Below are 19,719 nucleotides of genomic sequence, written 5' to 3'. Positions count from 1 at the left end.
ATATCTTTCTTCTGGAAAGTTGGTTGTCCATGCCTCACCCTCAGGCTCACCTTGGACAGTTTTCAGAGAGAAGCCATAGCTACTCCCCTCCTTCACCAGGTAGCAGAGCCGTGGCTGGGTCCAAGTCTGTGCTCCTCCATTCATCACAGAAGGTAGTTTCTTATCATTCAAACTCGACTCCTGACTTTGACCCAACTCTTTCAAATCTACTTGCTTTTTCATGGCTTTCTCATAGGAATCCCCATCCAGAACTAGTAAAGTCACTGAATTCCCACTCTTTCTGACCAGATCCACAACCTAGGAGGAAAAAAGGAAAAAGATAACTTTAACCAATAACCCTCTATCAATCACTGAAGGGTGGTGACTGGGGGGAGTGCTCACTATCTGGCTTGTTATATGGCTCTGGAGATTCCACTGGCTGACCCCTGACATCCAAATAGTTAGCGGAGTGCCCCAGCCATCTCTGCCCAGGCCCTCCCGAGATGCAGGTACACATGAAGCCGGGCCTCTAGCAATATTGGAACCAAGAGTGTAGCCCAAACCCAGCCCGGGGGACTTTTACTAGGACTGCTCCTTTCTAGGGATGGATGATTCCCTAGAGCACAACAGGTCTTCCAGGGTCTATGGAGACCGCATTCTATCATGAAAAGAGGCACCCACTCAGAGGCAGACAGAACTGGGGTAAGGCCAGACCCTCCCATATGTTCATTGCATGAACATAAGCTAAGTTATCTGAGCCTCTACCTCCTCATCTGTGAAATGGTAATATGTACCCCATGAGTTGGGATGAGGATTGAACAAAATAATGAATATGAAATTGCCTAGCATAGTTCCTGGCCTATAGCAAAATTGCAATACATATGAGACTTGACACTATTCAAATCTAGAAACAAGTTTTACAGTTCATGGTTAATTGTAGGAGACTCAATTTAGCTGGCAGAATACAGCCCTAAGGGTGCCCTGCCTTGCGAGTGGCAGCCAAGAAAGCTCCATTGACCCCCAAAACTATAGTCAGCAAAGAAGTAGGGGCTGAAGAGATCCCAAAAGAACCCCAAGTTTCCCATTTACCTGCATATGCTCTTTCTTGTCCACAAAGACACCATTGATCCTGAGAACTCTGTCTCCATCCTGCAGACCCGCCTTCTCTGCTGGGCTACCCTTCTCAACCACCCGGACCAGGTGGCCATCAGTGTCCTTCTCAATTCGCAGGAAGAAGCCATAGCTCTGCCCTTCCTGTTTAGACAGGTTACATTCTCGGGGCTTGAAGGAGGAAGCCATTTCTGTGCTGAAAAACAAACAGGCAAATCCATGGGAAAGAACATCAAATTGAGGTGATCTGTCCTCTATCTCCTAGAAGTCTTTTCCTCTAAATCACACCACATCTAGACTATTTGAGTAGCAACACCAAGGGTATAGGAGGTCACCTTCCATGATTTCCAAAGCTATTTCCCCAAAGATGACCTTTCATTTGACTTTCAGACCCGTGTATTTGGCTGGGCACTGGACACCAATGCTTAATTTCTTTTTTTTTTTTTTTTTATCTTTTTGTCTTTGTTGTTGTTGCTATTTCTTGGGTCGCTCCCGCGGCATATGGAGGTTCCCAGGCTAGGGGTTGAATCGGAGCTGTAGCCACCGGCCTACGCCAGAGCCACAGCAACGCGGGATCCGAGCCGCGTCTACAACCTACACCACAGCTCACGGCAACGCCGGATCGTTAACCCACTGAGCAAGGGCAGGGACCGAACCTGCAACCTCATGGTTCCTAGTCGGATTCGTTTACCACTGCCCCACGACGGGAACTCCCCAATGCTTAATTTCAATAGCTCTGAAACCAAGTTCCTCCTGGTCCCCTCACCAAAAGAAATGAGTTCCAAATACACTACCTAAAAATTTAAGAAAATCCAAGTCGATTTTCATTTAAATATTTGAAGGGCTTGCCAAGTTCTAGGCATTGAAGACAGATCTATACTTTGCCTCTCATACCATATGGGAGAACATATTTTGACAGAAAGAGATGGTGATGATTTATGGGGAAGAACAGAGTGATAAGGGAGATGTAACAAAGGGTCTTGGGAATAGGGAGTGGGTGGGAGGCATTAAGAATGACTTCCTGAGAAATAGCTTTTCCAAGGCCTGAAGCATTAGTAGCAGTGGTGAGGTGGGGCAAGGAAGATCTCAAACAATTAAAAATCAGAGAAGCCAGGCCTCAACCACCTGACTTCACTGACTTCAGACACAGATGGAAACAAATATAAAAGTGGTTTTTTCAGGACCCTGACGTTCCAGTCAGAGCGAAGTAGGGATGCCTGGCAGCCAGGTCAGATTTCTGCAACCCTGAAGCCCCTTCTGTTGCCATCCATCCTGCCCCTCCTTATGCCCCATTGCAGGAGCAAGGTCCTGAGCCACCAAAGGAGGAAAGGCAAAGTGTGAAAACCAGCAGCTTGGGGCCCTGACACCCAGTTATTAAGGGCAAGATTCCTGCCAGTGGCCGGCCCCTCCTGGCTTAAGCTTGTTTTTCATAAGAGATTGAGAACGGAGGCCAGAACTGCTGGTGGAGAGCAGAAGGCCAGACTCTGCTGGTTAAACTGCCTGCAGGGCAAGCCCTGGTGCTCCCCTCGTCGCAGCTCCCCACCAGTAACTCAGAGTAGACCAGCTGTCTCTCCTGGAGAGACAGGAGCAGATGAGCACACAGGGTGTGGGGGTGAAGAGTGGAGGAGAGATGACAAAATGCTCCAGGCTCCCAAGAAGCCAGACCCTGGTGATTTGAAATGGCCAACTCTGACCTCGGTACCTGCACAGCCATATGGTACAAATGGGGCACAGAGCCTCCCACAGCCCCATCCCTTGGCTCTTTCACTAGGTCTCAGCAGAGTCTGGCAGCCATGCCACCAGGGGCAAGAATGACTAAGCAGGCAGGGAAACAAGAAATAGGCAATGTTTCAAGTGAGACCTGAGCCCACCCCACTGAGGACCAAGGGCAGAGAAAAGGCAAGTGGCAATCACTACCCACACCTGGGAGAGCGGAGCAGCCTTGCCACATCGTGACCAAGTGCCAGGAAGATGCTGATTCGGGAGGAAAGGAGGAGAGTAGGGAGCTAGGGGAGACAGGGCAGCACCAGGGTGGGGTTTCCTCATGTGCAAGCACCTGAGTGGCCCCTCAGACTCTGATCTTCCACTTCACTTTCTGCTGACCACCCAGCCTGCAAGCATCCATTCCATTTTCCAACTTGAATCCACCTCATCTATGTGCAAACTTACCCCTGGATCCCTATCAGCTCTCAATTTCACAGTCCTGAAAAGCCTTGAAGGAAAAAAAAAAAAAAAAAAAAAAAAAAAAAAGCCCTCTGAAATTTGGAGGTAATTCTAGAGAAACCTCATCCAAATCCTACAAAATTCAAAACATGTCCAAAATAAAGGCCATTCGATGCTACCTTTCCATCAAGAGATGAGGCTGTGATCAGCAGATGAAAGTCTATTTATAAGATTCTTCACCCCCCGCCCCCTGGACACACACCCCAAAATGCAGCCCCCTCACACTCTGCCGTGTCAGCCCCGGGATCTTATTCTCTTTCTCAGGGATGGAAAGTGAAAGCTTCTTGCTGGTGGGTCGGTCCAGAGCTTGGGGAGAGAAGCAGCAAAGTTATCCTGTATTTCAATAGAGACCTGAAAGTCTGATATATAAGGCAAGACAAATCCCTGTTTCTGGGCAAAAACCTCAAGTTGTTTTTTGTTTCTTTAGAGTTTCAAAGAGCAGGACACAAATCACTCAGCTCTGAAATTAGGTCTTTGAAGCCTCAGGTGCTTGAGATCAGAGTTTCTTTTCACATCTACGGTTGAAGCCCAGAGAACTAGAGCCAGTTCACAGTCCCTATTCCCAGCCCCAGATCACCCCCTTCTACCCCATCTGCCCTCCCCACAGCTCAGTCACTATAGGGTGAATGCTGGCGCCCACACCAAATTGATGAAATATATAACACCTTCAACTGTAGCAAAGAAGAAAGCTGAGCAAAACCCCCAAAGCCTGGCCTTACACGAGGTTCTTGGGGGCCCTAAAGCTATGTGTTTCCTGTCCATCTTATAGAGAAGGGATTCACCTGGGAGTTGAGAGGGCAGGGCTCTGGTGCAGCTCCAGACCTGGGTCTGTCTAGTCTACAGCCTAGTGTTACACTGGCTCCTAAATCAGGGCCAGGACCAGTCACTTTAGCAAGACTGTCACTGCTCTGTGATGAGGATGCCTGGGACTATGGAACACAAGGCCTAACTAGGAAGGACCTTTGTATTTAAGGATACTGCTTCCTCTTTCTTCCTCCCTTTTTTTTTTTTTTTTTTTTTTGCAAGTCAAAACCATAGTGAGATGGCACCTCACACCTGTCAGAATGGCTATCATCAAAAAGACCACAAATAACAAGTGTTGATGAGGATGTTGTGGAGAAAAGGGAACCCTTGTACACTGTTGGAGGGGATGTAGACCAGTGCAGCCACTGTCGAAAACAGTATTGAGTTTCCTCAAAAACTTAAAAATAGAGCTAACATATAAGCAATTTCACTCCTGGGTATATAGCCACAGAAAATGAAAACAGTAATTTGAAAAGATACACATCCCATTCACAATAGTCCAGACATGGAAACAACCTAAATGGCCATTGACAGATGAATGGATTAATAAATTGTGGTACATATACACAATGGAATACTACTCAACCATAAAAAAGAACAAGATAGTGCCATTTGCAACAACATAGATGGAACTAGAGACTCTCATACTAAGTAAAGTCAGCCAGAGAAAGACAAATACCATATGATATCACTTATATCTGGAATCTAATATACAGCACAAATGATCCATTCTGCAGGAAAGAAAATCACGGACATGGAGAACAGACTTGTGGTTGCTGGCAGGGGAAGTGGGATGGACTGGGAATTTGGGATTAATAGATGCAAACTATTGCCTTTGGAATGCATAAGCAATGAGATCCTGCTGTATAGCACTGGGAACTATATCTAGTCACTTATGATGGAGCATGATAATGTGAGAAAAAAGAATGTATATATGTATGTGTGACTGGGTCACCTTGCTGTACAGTAGAAAATTGACAGAACACTGTAAACCAGCTGTAATGGAAAAAATAAAAATCATTATAAAAAATTAAAAAAAGATATACATCCCAATGGTAATAGCAGCATTATTTCCAATAGCCAGGATATGGAAGCAACCCAAGGATTCATCAACAGATGAATGGATAAAGAAGATATGATACATACACACATTGGAATACTATTCAGCCTTTAAAAAGAATGAAATTCTTCTATTTGCAACAACGTGGATGGACCTGGAGGGTACTACACTTAGAGAAATAAGTCAGAGAAAGACAAATACTATACATTATCACTCATGTGGAATCCAAAAAGTAAAACGAATGAATATAAAACTGAAATACACTCACAGATATAGAGAACAAACTAGTAGTAACCAGTGTGGAAAAGGAAGGGGGAAAGTCCTGATAGGGGTAGGGATTAAGAGGTAAAAAAACTATTGGAGTTTCCCTTGTGGCACAGCAGAAATGATTCCAACTAGTATCCATGGGGATGTGGGTTCCATCCCTGGCCTCACTCAGTGGACTAAGGATCCAGCATTACTATGAGCTGTGGTATAGGTGGCAGACACGGCTCAGATATGGCATTGCTGTGGCTTAAGTTGGCAGTTGCAGCTCTGATTCGACCCATAGCCTGGGAACTTCCATATGCCACAGGTGTGGCCCTAACAAGCAAAAAAAAAGTACAAACTACTACATATAAAATAAACTACAAGGATATATTGTACAGCACAGGGATTATAGCCAATATTTTATAATAACATTAAATAGTATAATCTGGTAAAATATTTAATTACTATGCTATACACCTGAAACTAATAGTGTAAACCAATTATACCTCAATTTTTATTGATTTTTTATTATCGTTGTTTTACAACGTCCTATCAATTTCTGCTGTATAGCAGAGTGACCCAGACATACAAATATATTTATACATTCTTTTTGTCACATTATAATCTCCATCATGTTCCATCACAAGTGATTAAATACAGTTCCCTGTGCCATATAGCAGGACCTCATTGCTTATCCACTCCAAATGCAACAGTTTGCATCTACTAAACCCATACCTCGATTTTAAAAATTAAAAATAAGTAGAGGTAATGCTTTTTTTAAAAAAGGATACTATTTCCTGTGTCCTCAGTCCCTAACCCCATCTACTTCCTGAGACAATCCAGAGATCAGAACCCTAGAGACAGAGTTCCCATCGTGGCTCAGCAGTAACAAACCCGACTAGGACCCATGAGGACACAGGTTCTATCCCTGGCCTCACTCAGTGGGTTAAGGATCTGGGTTGCCATGAGCTGTGGTGTAGGCAGCTACAGCTCTGATTTCAATCCCTAGCCTGGTGGCTTCCATCTGCCACACCTGAGGCCCTAAAAAGACAAAAAAAGAAAAAACCATGAGCATGACTGTTCCTAAACCCACCCAGTGCAGGAGGCAGGGCTAAGAGTGAAGGGATTTTCAAGCCACTTAGTTCATCAAAAGTCCTTGATCACCCAGAAATATCTGAGTTTCAAGGTCAATGGGAACCCGACAAGAACACAAAGCATTTCTCAATACAAAAAGGAACACGGAGTTCTCCAAATTATTTCCTGCTCCAAAGCAGAGTTATTTGTCTAATTCCCATAAGCTTCCAGGTATTACTTTATAAAAGAATCCTGAAATTGCTATACCTCAGCTAAAACACAAACCAAGGAAGAACAAATTCTTCTGAGGGAGGAAAAAATGAGTCCTGAAAGAGTGAAGTCAGCAAGAATTTAGAGGATCTTCATGCACCGCCTCCGTCCTGGGCGAGGTCTACCCACGCCCATAGGCAGGGGCTGGTTTCACCTGAGGACACAGAGCTACTTAAGACTGTAAATCTATAGACCATCAGGTGATGCCAGCAGTAGTCCATTTAAAGACTCCCCAGGAGTCGGGCATGCTGCATTATCTCATTTAATCCTCACAATCGCCTTAGAGTTTAAATCTCAGCCCTAGTTTGCCTTCACAATCACCTGCAGAAATTGACAAAAACAGATGCCCATTCCCTGTTAGTAGGCCCTCAGATCTACTAACTCAACCACAAGCTTGAAACCTGAGCATAAGCATTTTTAGGATCCCCACCAGTTCAAGAAACCAGTGCTTAGAACCACCCTTGGCTGCTCCCAGCCCCTCTTCTCTCCCCTCAGTCTTGGAATAAGGCCCTCACGGGCCAGAGAAGAAGGTCAGGGCTGGGTGGATTATTAACAGCTGCCTTCAGATTACCTTTACTCAACCAGAGAAACCATGGTGGCAGCCTGGTGACGAAGGGTCTTCAGGATCCAGCTCTTCCCACGGTCCTGCCCGGCCAGTGTGGGAGACTGTGCCTCTGCTTGCCTCGCCACATTCTAGTTTTGAGCCAGGCAAACGGAATCAAGCAATGAAGACAACTTTTCTCAGCTGCCATGGGCTCTTTATCCCATGAATGAAGTCCTCCAAACCTAACCCTCTTAAGAGCTGAAGCCATCTCTCCTCCTCCACATGGGTGAAAACCTGAGTTCTATTCCTGCCTGAGGCCAGTTAGATTCTCCCATTAGCATACTGGGGTAGGTGCAGCTTGTTTAGGATCATAAATGCAGTTTCCTCAACTCTGCAATGAACATCAAGAAGACACATCACCCCAAATCTGATTTTAATTGCCCATGCCACAAACATTTGCCTCACACTTGTATGCAAAACGCTGTTAAGTGGTTGATGGGATAAAGTCAACGCCTCTGTTCTCAAGTGACTTTATAGTTAAACAGGGGTGAAGGAAAAGTTTTACTACAAAAAACAGCTACCACGATGAGCAGAGCATAAAAGCCAACAGTCCTATAGCAGGGGACAAATTAAGGAAAGCTTCACAGGGAGTTCCCATTGTGGCACAGTCATAAAGGTGGGGCCTGGCATCTCTATACGAAGACACAAGGAGTATATGTACACAGCAAAAAGGCGCTGTGAAGACACAGTAAGGCCACCATCTGTAGACCAAGGAGAGAAGTCTCAGGAGAAACCAACTCTTCGGACACCTTAACCTTGGACTTCCAGCCTCTAGAAGTGTGGAGAAAAAAATTCTGTTTAAACCACATGGTATTCTGCCATTGGTGTTCTGTTCTGGCACTAGGAGACAAATAAATCTTTCAAGTAATGTTGCCCACTTGGGCTGGATGTTAGGAAGGGAAGAGGTCCAAAAAAAAAAAAAAAAATCCAAAAAACAAAAAGACTCCAGTGGTTCATGCCTTTGTGACTGGTAGAAAAGTAGCGCTATTAAAAGATGGTATAGTTGGGAATTCCCGCTGGGGCTCAGCAGAAACGAATCTGACCAGAATCCATGGGGACACAGGATCAATCCCTGGCCTCGATCAGTGGGTTAAGGATCTGCCATGAGCTGTTGCGTAGGTCGCAGACTCGGCTTGGATCTGGCGTGTCTGTGGCTGTGGTGTAGGCCAGCGGCTACAGCTCCAATTTGACCCCCAGCCTGGGAGCTTCCACATGCCGCAGGTCAGCCCCAGAAAAAAAAAAAAAAAAGACAGGAAAATAAACAAACACACTTATAGGAAAAAAAAGATGGTATAGTTATGAGGAATGATATGGCAAGGTCATAAATCAGAAGAATTGGCAGTACATTCTGCAAGTAGACGCAAGCGCAGGCCTGGAGCTCAGGATGTGATAGACTAGAGTTGGCCCGGCAGTGAGAATGTGAAAGGAAGAGGGCCAAGAATAAAGCCCTGGGCAATATCTGTACCCAGGAGACAAGAAGATCAAGCAGAGGAGGAATAAGAAGATCAAGATTTTACAGTGTAGACCAAACTAAAAGAAGAATTTTAGCAAGACAGGAAACTTACCAATGCAAAATGACGCTAAGAGGAAATTCCCATCGCGGCTCAGTGGGTTAAGAACCCGAAATAGTCTCTGTGAGGACACAGGTTCCATCCCTGGCCTCACTCAGTGGGTTAAGGATCCAGCATTGCTGCAAGCTGCGGCATAAGTTGCAGGTGCAGCTGGGAGGATCCGGTATTGCTGTAGCTAAGGTGTAGGCCGGCAGCTGTAGCTCAGATTCAGTCTCTAGCTCAGGAACTTCCACATGCTGCAGGTGCGGCCCTAAAAAGAAAAAAGAAAAAAAGAAAAAACGATGCTAAGAGGTAAAGAGAATGAAAACAGAAAAGGCAATTAAGTCTAGAAAATGGAAATCCAGGGAAAGGGACTAAGGGAGCAAGCAAGTAAATACTAGTAAAGAACAGAGGCGATGAGGGTCTTTATCTTGAAACAGATAAATGAGCATTGAGACAGCATCTCTCGGGGAAACCAGGGGTGATGAATGGTTTTAGTTTTCACGTGGGTATAGCAAGGGGTAATATGGAGACTATAGGAAGTAAGTGTGGCCTGATGAGATGGAATGCGTCTACTAAGGCAGGAGAGAAGTGGAAAAAATGAGATAACCGGGGAGATAAGGTCAACTTCCCGAGACAAACCAGGAAATTGAGGCTATGGACCAAAATAGCCACTGGGCTCAAACTGATAAATCCGTGAAGCTGGTCAGGAGAGGGCTGTGGACCTTTTTTTTTTTTTTTTTTAATCCAAACTCTAGAATTCCTCCTGTCTAGCTATTTGCTTCTCAGACCAAGGTCTTTCTGCTGTGGTTACTAAATGTGTATTCTATTTATAATTATAATCTAATTGTGCTTTTTTTCCTAGTTACAGCTTTATGCTTTTTAAAATTTTTATTTTATTTTTGGCCACACCCATGACATGTGGAAGTTCCTGTGCCAGGGATCGAACCAGTGCCTCAGCAGCAACCCAAGCCACAGCAGTGACAACACCAGATACTTAACCCACTGCACCACAGAAGAACTTAACCACCGAAAGACAGCTGCTCTGAGGAAATAAGAACCCCATGTGCCAGATCATCCAATTTCTCCAGAGGACCAGGAAATCCAGATTTATGAGAAATGTCCCCACTTTTAAAAGCTGCCAGCTATTTCAAAGTTTTAAGAGACTTCATGTAAACTAAACAGAATTGAACTCCTGGGCTGGCAGATTATAACCCTAGCAAAAAGGATATCCAGAGCCACAGCATTGTTTCACTATAATGAGTCAACAGATTAAAAATTTCTAAGAAACCACTTAAGCTAAATATTTTTTTCATTAGATAAATCTCATGAATTTATAGCAGACCAACCAGCATGGTTTCTTGTGGGTTTTTCTCACCATAATGTACATCAAGAATAGAAGGAGAGGCGTTCCCTTCGTGGCACAGCAGAAATGAATCCAACTAGGAACCATGAGGTTTCAGGTTCGATCCCTGGCCCTGCTCAGTGGGTTGAGGATCCGGTGTTTCCATGAGCTGTGGTGTAGGTCGAAAACGAGGCTCGGATTTGCAGATGCGGCTTGGATCTGGCGTTGCTGTGGCTGTGGTGTAGGCTGGCAGCTTCAGCTCTGATTAGACCCCTATCCTGGGAGCCTCCATATGCTGCAGATGCAGCCCTATAAAGACAAAAGACCAAAAAAAAAAAAAAAGAAGAAGAAGAATAGAAGGAGAAAGTGGTAATTTTTACCCACATTGGAGTATGACATGTTTGAAAACAGAAGGCCAGGAGGTGAAGGTTTCCATTTACATTGAGCACAGAACCCATCAGAATGTTAGAATGTGGGGCCATGTGAATGCGCAAGAAAGAGGAGCCGCAAAGGTCCCATTGGGAAGATGAGGTGTTTTAGGGATTGGGGCAGCAGGATGGATGGGGAGAGGCAAGAGGAGGCACTGAAGGGTAAGTTGCAAAAACTAAGGGGTTGGGAGTTCCTGTTGTGGCTCAGCGGTAATGGCTCCAACTAGTATTCATGAGGACTCAGGTTCTATCCCTGGTCTCGCTCAGTGGGTTAAGGATCCGGCGTTGCCATGAGCTGTGATATAGGTCACAGATGCGGCTAGGATCCCGCGTTGCTGTGGCTGTGGCAGAGGCCAGCAGCTGTATTCTGGTTGGACCCCTAGCCTGGAAACTTCCATATGCCACACCTGCAGACCTAAAAAGAAAAGAAAAAAAAATTAAGGGGTTAACACAGGAAAAGTCATCTTAGAACAGAGTGGTTTCCAGTAACAAAAAGTCTAACGTGGCCAAACAGGTATGCAGCTAATGTGAAGAGAATCTGTATTTTTATTTCCGTCTTCTCTCAGCACACTAGTCTGGATAGAGTACATTAGAAAGAACAAGAGTTTTAAAGCCAAATCTGGTTTTTGATTCCAGTGTCACCACTTGTTGCTGTGAGAACATGGTTGACTTCATTCTGAACTGGAAATAGAAATACACCAAAAATAGGAAATGCACATGAATGCAGCAAAGATGACTGAGATGGACCATGTAAATCATCTCAGCACAGTATCTGGAGCAGAGAAGCCCACTGCAGGCACATCAGCTTCCCAGTTCTCTGGTGGGGGTCCTGATGCAGAGGGAACCCTGTTTCTCGTGAGGACATTTGAGCAGTGCTCCCAATTTTCCTTTTGAAGCAGACAAGAGATTGAGTGATAGACTAGGGATGGGCAGGTATCTTGCTCGTCAGGTCAGGGATTTTCTCTCCCCTCACTCTGACCCACCTCAGCAAAGTGAGTGTTGGCTGCTGAAAAGTCAGGGCTGGAGATTTTGATCCCCATGAAATCAAGCTCAAATAATGAACTAGGAGTTCCCTAAACCCAGAAGTATCATGTGGGTTAGAAAGCTATGGAATTACAAAAATAGAATATCTTCCCCCCCCGAAAAAGGAGTTCCCTTGTGGTGCAAAAGGTCAAGAATCCAGTGTTGTCACTGCAGAGGCTTGGGACACTGCTGTGGCGCTGGTTCTATCCCTTGCCCAGGAACTTCCACATGCCTTAGGTGCAGCCAAAAGAAAAAAAAAAAAAAAATATATATATATATATATAGAACCAGGAGTTCCCCTTGTGGTGCAGTGGAAACGAATCCAATTAGTATCCATGAGGATGCAGGTTCAATCCCTGGCCTCACTCAGTGAGTTAAGAATCTGGCATTGCCTTGAGCTGTGGTGTAGTTCATAGACATAGCCCACGTTGCTATGGCTGTAGTATAGGATGGCAGCTGTAGCTCCGATTCGATGCCTAGGCTGGGAACTTATATATGCCATGGGTGCGGCTCTAAAAAGAAAAAAAGAAGAAGAAGAAAAAAAAAAGATGCATAGCCAAGATTCAAGGAGGGGAGGCGTAAGATTCCATGGAGCTTATACAGAACTAAGCTGGCCAGAGAGTCCCAACACCTGGAGCAGATAAGCTCTAACAGAGGTGAGTAAAAGATACACCAGCCAAGGGGCCCAAGGAACAGACAAAGGTGGAGAAGACGCGCCTCACCTGATTATGGATATATGTATAGATCACGGTCATCAGTTCAGGTCACTCACCAGACAAGATCACTGGACTTCCAAAAGATTAGAGAAAGGATGTGGGATGAACGGCATTCTGCTTGCAGGGGGAGAATCAGACAAGAAAGAGCGCCAGGACTTTCTTCTTTGCCTGTCTCCCCAAACGCAGGATGTAGTAGGATCATTCTATAAATACTATGACCTACAACCATTAGTCACAAGTACCCCGGACCCACCACCATCTTCTCTAATAGTGAAGATGCAGTGAGGCAGTCAGTATAAGACTACAAAGAAAACACAGCTGTTCCTTAAAAGGCACCGATGTAACAACACCTGAACCATGAAAAACTAAACAGCAAAAACTAAGACAGTAAGTGAACAGTGTTTAATTCTAGTTACCGCAACTGTAGAAGGAAATTTGTATAACCGAGGATGTAACCATAGAATAAATTATTTCTGTTGCATTGAGGCATGGGGGGAAGGGAAGGCAGGAGCTCTTGGGTAAGATTCAACCTGAATGTTATTCACTTGGCCCTGAACTTCATGCTGGTCTACAAAACACCTTGAACTTCAGCAAGGAGAAAGCAACATTCCCAGAAGCCTGACCAAGGCATATCCATGCCCTTGTGAGAAATGCTGCCCCTCCAGCATTTACATGCATCTGCGTAATGAGTAAGACAAAGAAATTGCTAGACTTTTGTTGGAAAAATGTGATTGGCAGAGACTGGTGATAGATCAGGGGCATCCTGCTCTGGGTCAGGAGTGTCTGCCTTCATTCAGAGCTGCCCCAGAGCCTCGGCACACGCTGTCTCTTCCCAACAGCAGCAAATAAATCCTATTGTATCTCAGCTGGTGCTGACAGATGCTTCAAGCAAGAAGGAGATAAATGTAATTCAATTTCATCCTTCTCCAAAAGTATTTTACCTAGAGCAGATTCTGTATCTTTGCTGCAGGTTATACACAAGCCACCTGGATTCCTCCTTCGAAACGCAAGAGGTGTGGAAATTCAAATACTCAAGTTTGTTAATTTTAAATAATTAGTGTCAAAAATAGGAAAATAAGCGGGGCTCCAAAACCTGTTTTTACTAACGGTACTTCCCCACCATGATGGTTACCATTTGGTTTTAGCCAGCCATAGATTTCAAGTGTGGAAAATTAATGGAATGTGTTCCAATAAAGAAAAGTGATGAGAGGTCCAGTGAGTCCTTCTTACTTCTCATTTGTGATAAGGAATGGAATCTTCTTATCTTGAAGTTCATTTGGCCTGCTGGTACTAAATGCCACTCCCCCTACCCACCCATCATGAATGGTACATAGTCCTATATGGCAGGACTCTTGGTTGGAGTTCAAGGCCTTCCCTACTTGCTTATCTAAGAGTTCTGCCAAGTTAGGACAGAGATGCCCTCAGGGAAAGGATACCCTCGTGCTGCTGCTAGAACTAGTACCTGAAAACAGCTAAACTATCCCAAGGTTTGGCTGGAACAATCATATCTCCCCAAACTGGTATCTTGTTTTACAAGACCCCTTGAACTTCCATTTCTACCCCCTCGCTTTATTCCTACTTCTCAGGGTCCTCCAGCATCCAGGATCTCGCAGTCACTGCCTCAAGAAAAACTTAATCTTGCTCTCACCATGTCAGTCTTAAAGATTAACATTCGAGAACCGAAAATCCAGACATCTTGCTCAGGCTTTGAGGTTCAACCTAACCCAGCCCTACCTCCTTCCCCTCTGCTCCTCAGCAGGCACCAAACTGGCCCGCATGTGGTCAGCCCCACCCTCCTGCCCTTTGCTCTGCCTGAAATGCCTACCCCCACCGATTATTTATTCATAGTAGGTCCTAAGCAAACATTTTTCCCAAGTGAATGAATTCAAGACCTACCCACTGTCAAGTTCAAATTTTAGGTTAAACGTAAATTCTTTCCTGACCACTACAGTGAAGAAATCGCTCAATCCTCTAAATCTCAAGTATCGTTTACATAATCAATAAGCTATGATTAGTACCTGAGATGAGGCAGATACCGAGGTTCAACCCAGTTTAGACACTGTTCTGCCCTCACAGAGCCCAGAGTCAAGTGGAGGAAAGCTACAGACATAACTACCAAATGTGGGTGTTGGAATATTGAAAAGAAGGTGTTTGTTTGTTGTTATACACATTTATGGAGCTCCTACTAGGCTCCAAGCACCAGCCAAGCTACCTTAATGAGTTCTCATTTAATCCTAACGGTCCATTTTACAAGAAAAAAAGTCTCTGAAAATGTACATTGGGTACATTGGGTTCCCATTAGCTATGTGGATAAGCAACCAAACCTGGATTCAAACCCAGTTGAGTCTGGCTTCCTCCCACCATCTCCCCAGCCTCCCAACCATGAGGGGTATGCCATGTGAGGGAACTCAAGTAGTTAGACTGGGAGCGGGGGAGGCATCCTGGGCAAAAGGACCAGCACAGGGATGTTCAGGAAGAGTGACTGGTTCCGAAAGCCCAGAGAATGGGTGTATGTTGAAATTAAGAAGCAGGTCAGGTCGTGGACTGTGAAGCACCTGAGAGTCGTCGGTTCTAGAGATTACAGAGGAGCTTCAGTGTTGATGCCTCAGAAGCTGGGAGCCATCTGAGACCAAGAGCAAAACTTCCCCAGCTGCCGTGGGGTATACTAGGGGCTCTCTCTCATATTTATCAAAACTCCTTACCACTGCCTGAGGCCCTGCCTTCCCTGGGGTCATGCCCAGTCAGAAAGCTGCCCAAAGAGCATCCGAATAGTAGCATTTAAGGTGTGCCAGGCACTATGTGCTTCTCCCATCCAATCATCATAACACTAGGAATGAGTTTCTATTATGCCCATTTGACCAAAGAGGAACTAGAGATCTACAGAGGAAGAATACATCTGCCCTGGACTTCAGGTCTCTAATTCTTTTTTTTTTTTTTTTTTTTGTCTTTTGTTGTTGTTGTTGTTGTTGTTGCTATTTCTTGGGCCGCTCCCTCGGCATATGGAGGTCCCCAGGCTAGGGGTCGAATTGGAGCTGTAGCCACCAGCCTACGCCAGAGCCACAGCAACTCGGGATCCGAGCCGCGTCTGCAACCTACACCACAGCTCACGACAACGCAGGATCATTAACCCACTGAGCAAGGGCAGGGACCGAACCCGCAACCTCATGGTTCCTAGTCAGATTCGTTAACCACTGCGCCACGATGGGAACTCCAGGTCTCTAATTCTTAACCAGTTAGCCATGACACCCCCCAGGCAAAGAGACCATCACGAAGGGCCAAGGAAAGGAGACGCTGAGATCTTGAGGAAAACACATCTAGCTCCACCTTGCTACTCTCATCAAACTCCCATGAAACAAATGTGAAAACCTCTTAACCACAGTGTGACCAGAGACACCCATTCCCACTTGATCAGAATCAGGACCTTAGGTGCCTGAGAGAATATCAGGGTTCTTCAGCCTCCTCTTTGCTAAGAGCATTTAATCCAAACACACTGATTCTATTCTTGCAGCCCCCTCCTAGGCACATAAACTTCCATTTACAGAAATAAAAAGCATGAACTCTGTGCCAGGTATCACTCCAGGAGCTGGGACGACAGCAGGTAACACAAAGGACCAGGCCCCTGCTCTCTTGAAGCTTAACATCTGGCAAAAGTGACAAAAAGTAGCACGATGATTTCTGATGATACATGGTGGTGAGGTGGAGTGAGGACGCTGAATTTAAAAGCCATTCCTGGGGAGGCAACATTTTAATTCATACCCAAAGGACAAGCAGGAGCCAGCCTTCAGAGCTCCCGGGTCGCTTATACCTGGTGGGCCAAAAAGGACATTAACGATCATCTAGTCTCAACTCCTTATTGATAGATGAGTAAATAGAGGCTCAAAGAGATTAAAAGACGGGACAAGGCCTCCCGGCTGACCTCAAGGCTGTCCCACTGTCCCACGGAGCCTTTAGACACACACATCTGAAGTGTAAGCACATTTGTGCTTATGCTCAAACATACAGTTTTATCTGGGGAAAAATGAAAGGCTTTGGAAGATGATGAAATGGAGACTCCAGTTGGAGAAGCGACGTCAGTGGCCTGTCCCTAACAACTAAATCAAAACCCAGATTATGGGTATCCCAGCCCCATCTTCTTCCTCCAGGACGAGAAATTGCTCTCTAGCCAGTGGTCCATGAACACAAGACATCATTATCAGCAAGTTCATCGTTTATGGTGCAAAGAACAAACAAAAGAGTCAAAGATAAGAACAATTTACTTTGTCTTAACACACAAACTCAAAGTCCCTGAGTTATTTGCTGCGGGAAAGAACATGTGATTCCAGGTGACTAGACAACCATGGCCTGAGACAAAGAGCCCCTGGGACTTTTGGAAACGGGACTGACGCCCCTGCGTGCTTTGCAGGAAGTGTAATCAAGGAGGAACGTGTTCTTCCAGGGCCCGTGCTGACCGGGAGTCGCCTAGGCTGGCTGCCCTGAGAGGACAGTGACATTGAAGTCCCTCAATCCCCTCTGCCTAGGAAATAAGCTACTAGAGTTCCCAAACCTACCTGCACACACGAGTCATCTGGGGAGGGACAGTGTTCAAAAAAAAAAAAAAAAAAAAAAATTCAGGACCTCACAAAACCCAAAGAACTAGATGCTCCAAAGAGTAGGCCAGGGGGTCTCTGTTTTCAAATCCAGCCAGCCTGGAAATCCACTGTTTTTGCCTTTTTCTTTTTTCCTTCTTTTTTTTTTTTTTTTTTTTTTTTTTCCCCTTGTGCTACAACATAATGAAAGAGGAAAGACATTTGTTTTTATTATCCAGTGAGAAAGTGAGATTGTATCCTTTCAGGGCTGCTTCCAGAAGCAAAGCTCTGCTGCCCCAAGCACTTGGACAGTGGGAGGCCTGTGAATGAGTAGCTCCCCTGTGTCCTGCCAGGCCTGTTGTCTCCCTCCCTTTGGCTGCACATCAACACCCCCATGCAACCCCAACCCCGGAAAGCTTTTCCTGAGGGTCAGTTTACCAGCTCCTTTGTGAAGCAGACCCCAGCCTGCAAGGGGCAGGCGTCTCAGGCAGAGAGGAGCTCAGAGGGTGGACAGTCCACCCCACCCCACCCCGTCCCCCCGCAGAGGGGCCTGGCTCCTTCCCCACCAGCTCCTCTTCTGCCCTGGACAGCCAGCTCCTGCTGAGAAAAGGAAAAAGAAAAAAAAGGAGGTGATTCGGACCCAGGTGGCCAGTGCCCCTGTCCAGGGTGGAAGGGGGGGGAACAGAGAGACAGCTCTTACCTGGATCCTGGAGAAGAGGAGCCGCTGGGTTCCCTGAGGAATTCTCTCTCTGCTGAAGAGCTAGTCTTGGAACTCACTGGACTTTGAACAAAGATTGATTTAAAAGCTGATGTATTTAACAGGGACGTGTGGTCTGAATTCAAGTGACCTCTGTCCTGTTTCCTGCCAAATAGTTGGGCCCCGAGCTGGGCAAACCTGAAAAAACGCTCAGCAAACCTGGCTCCCAGGCCACCTGCCTAGCGATGCGATGCGGGTGCCGCTCTGAGACAAGGAGGGGGCAGGGGGGCAGCCTGGGAGGAGGGGCCTTGCCGGGCTCTGTCCCCGCCCCAGATGCCTCAGTCACACCAAACAACACCCAAAGCCTCAGGAGCCTCCAGCCACAGGCAGGGCTGAGGACCATCACCTGAGCATCCTCATGCCCCACTGGGGAGTGTACCTGGGCCGCTCCCACCCAGTGGAAGACCGGCAGCCCCAGGAAATGGAGCAAAGCCCATCCTTCCTCCTCCATCTGCGAGTTCTCACTTGTATGCTCCCTAAGAGTTGAGCCCGTAAAGTGCCCGCTCTGTTCCCCAGTCCTTGCCTCCTCTCAAACACTCTCTCCCCTCTCTCTCTCTCCTTCTCCCTCTCCCTCCCCGCCCCTCTCTCACCTGAGGGTACTCTGTTTCTATTCTCCAACCTACAGACAATTCTCTTCTGGTCCTGGCTCAGAACCTCTCAGGTGAGCCCAGCTAGGCAGGCAGAGGCACTTCCACCAGCTCCTCCACAGAGCCTGAGCCGGGGGCTGGGGTCTTGTGCTCAACCCCCAGCCCCCAGACCCAGCCCAGCCCCAGCCTGGAGCAGCTGATCCCTATCAGCAGCACCCACACAGGCAAACCTAGTGCCAGGCTTCTCACTGACCTGGATCCTCAGCCCACACTGGAAATCAGGGCAAGAGATTGCCAGGAGCAGTGAAGCAAATCGAACCAGAGGCTGGGGACAAGGTGGCCTCACCCTCCTCCACCCACCCTCCAAGGGCCTCTTGTTTCTGATGGGCCTTGGCTGCCCCGTGTGAAGGTGTGGCCCGAGCCAGTGACAAACACCTGAGCAGCTAACTCAAATCAGGTCATCTCCACCTAACCCCACGCTCCCTGGGTCTCCTATAGACCTTCCAAAGTGGAGGGTAGAAGGAGAAAATCTGGATTGAAGAGCAGAATTTCTGGGTTCAAATTCTGACCCCACCACTTCCTAAGCGTTTGATCTACAGTAATTTATGTTTAACTCTCTGAGTCTCACTTGCCTTCATCATCTGCAAATAGTGGTTACATTGTTTTTAGAAATGTGTTTATATTGAATCAAAATATCTCTCACTTCTGCCCCTCAGTCCTGATGGCTCCCTCTGAGCTCCACTGACTAAGTCTCCTCCACTGACTAAGCCACAGCTATGGCAGCTCTTCACCATTCAAAGGCTGCCCTCTCCTTCTTTTCTCTGGAGGGACAATGCATGGCCCTCCTTCTTTTGGGTGTTCTGTCTATCCCATGACTTCAAGACTTCTCGCCCTGGATCCCAGCTAGTTTGTCGATGTCTCTCTCAAATTCAAAGGCCAAAGGGGAAACCTTAAAGGTGAGGAAATTGTTCTGTACCTTGAGTGTGGGTTGGCTATGCAATTATCTCCAATTGCCAAATTTCACCAAACTCTACACCAAAATAGGTGAATTACATTGCACTGAAGTGATTCCTTCATTTTTAAATTGAAGAACCTAAGTCAGTAGAAATTATTCTTAAAGCTTCTATAATTAAAAAAGTTGGATCACCAAAAGAAAAGACAGTGGAGTCTATTTATACTCCTCAGTCCTCAATCAAGAGACTTCTCAGACTCACCCTTCACCCCAGCCCAGATGGGATAAATAGCCACAAGCCTTCAAACTGGAAATAGAAGAGGCCTTAACATACAGAGACAGGGTGGGTTCAAAATCAAATAGAAATGTGTGTTGCTTGCTTGGGTTTGTTTTTTGTTTGTTTTTTTTTTAATGGCAAAATAC

General features: G+C 46.1%; 1 protein-coding gene across 5 annotated transcripts in view; it reads right to left on the bottom strand.

The window, feature by feature from the left end:
• The window catches only part of PDZK1 (PDZ domain containing 1), a 65,821-nt gene that overhangs the window by 13,761 nt on the left and 32,341 nt on the right, over positions 1-19,719 (bottom strand). For 2 of the 5 annotated variants that reach the window (XM_085023117.1, XM_085023116.1), the window contains exons 4-5: positions 1,069-1,285; positions 51-297 (exon numbers count right to left, since the gene is read on the bottom strand). In XM_085023117.1, coding sequence (XP_084879243.1) covers positions 51-297; positions 1,069-1,278 — 457 coding nt within the window. In that variant the 5' untranslated portion in view covers positions 1,279-1,285. Of the gene's footprint in view, positions 1-50; positions 298-1,068; positions 1,514-1,810; positions 4,560-12,441; positions 12,545-17,700; positions 17,755-19,719 lie in introns of those variants that run through there. The other 3 variants (XM_021089948.2, XM_085023119.1, XM_085023118.1) reach the window with 3 other exon arrangements.

This window comes from Sus scrofa, chromosome 4 (assembly GCF_054392235.1).
Source record: "Sus scrofa isolate SSC_HxYL_T2T_F1_AM1 chromosome 4, Sscrofa_HxYL_maternal_Yorkshire_Landrace_v2.0, whole genome shotgun sequence".
Classification (NCBI taxonomy): Eukaryota; Metazoa; Chordata; class Mammalia; order Artiodactyla; family Suidae; genus Sus; species Sus scrofa.
Note: the sequence above shows the minus strand (reverse complement) of the source record. Positions and strands in the feature narration are given on the sequence as shown.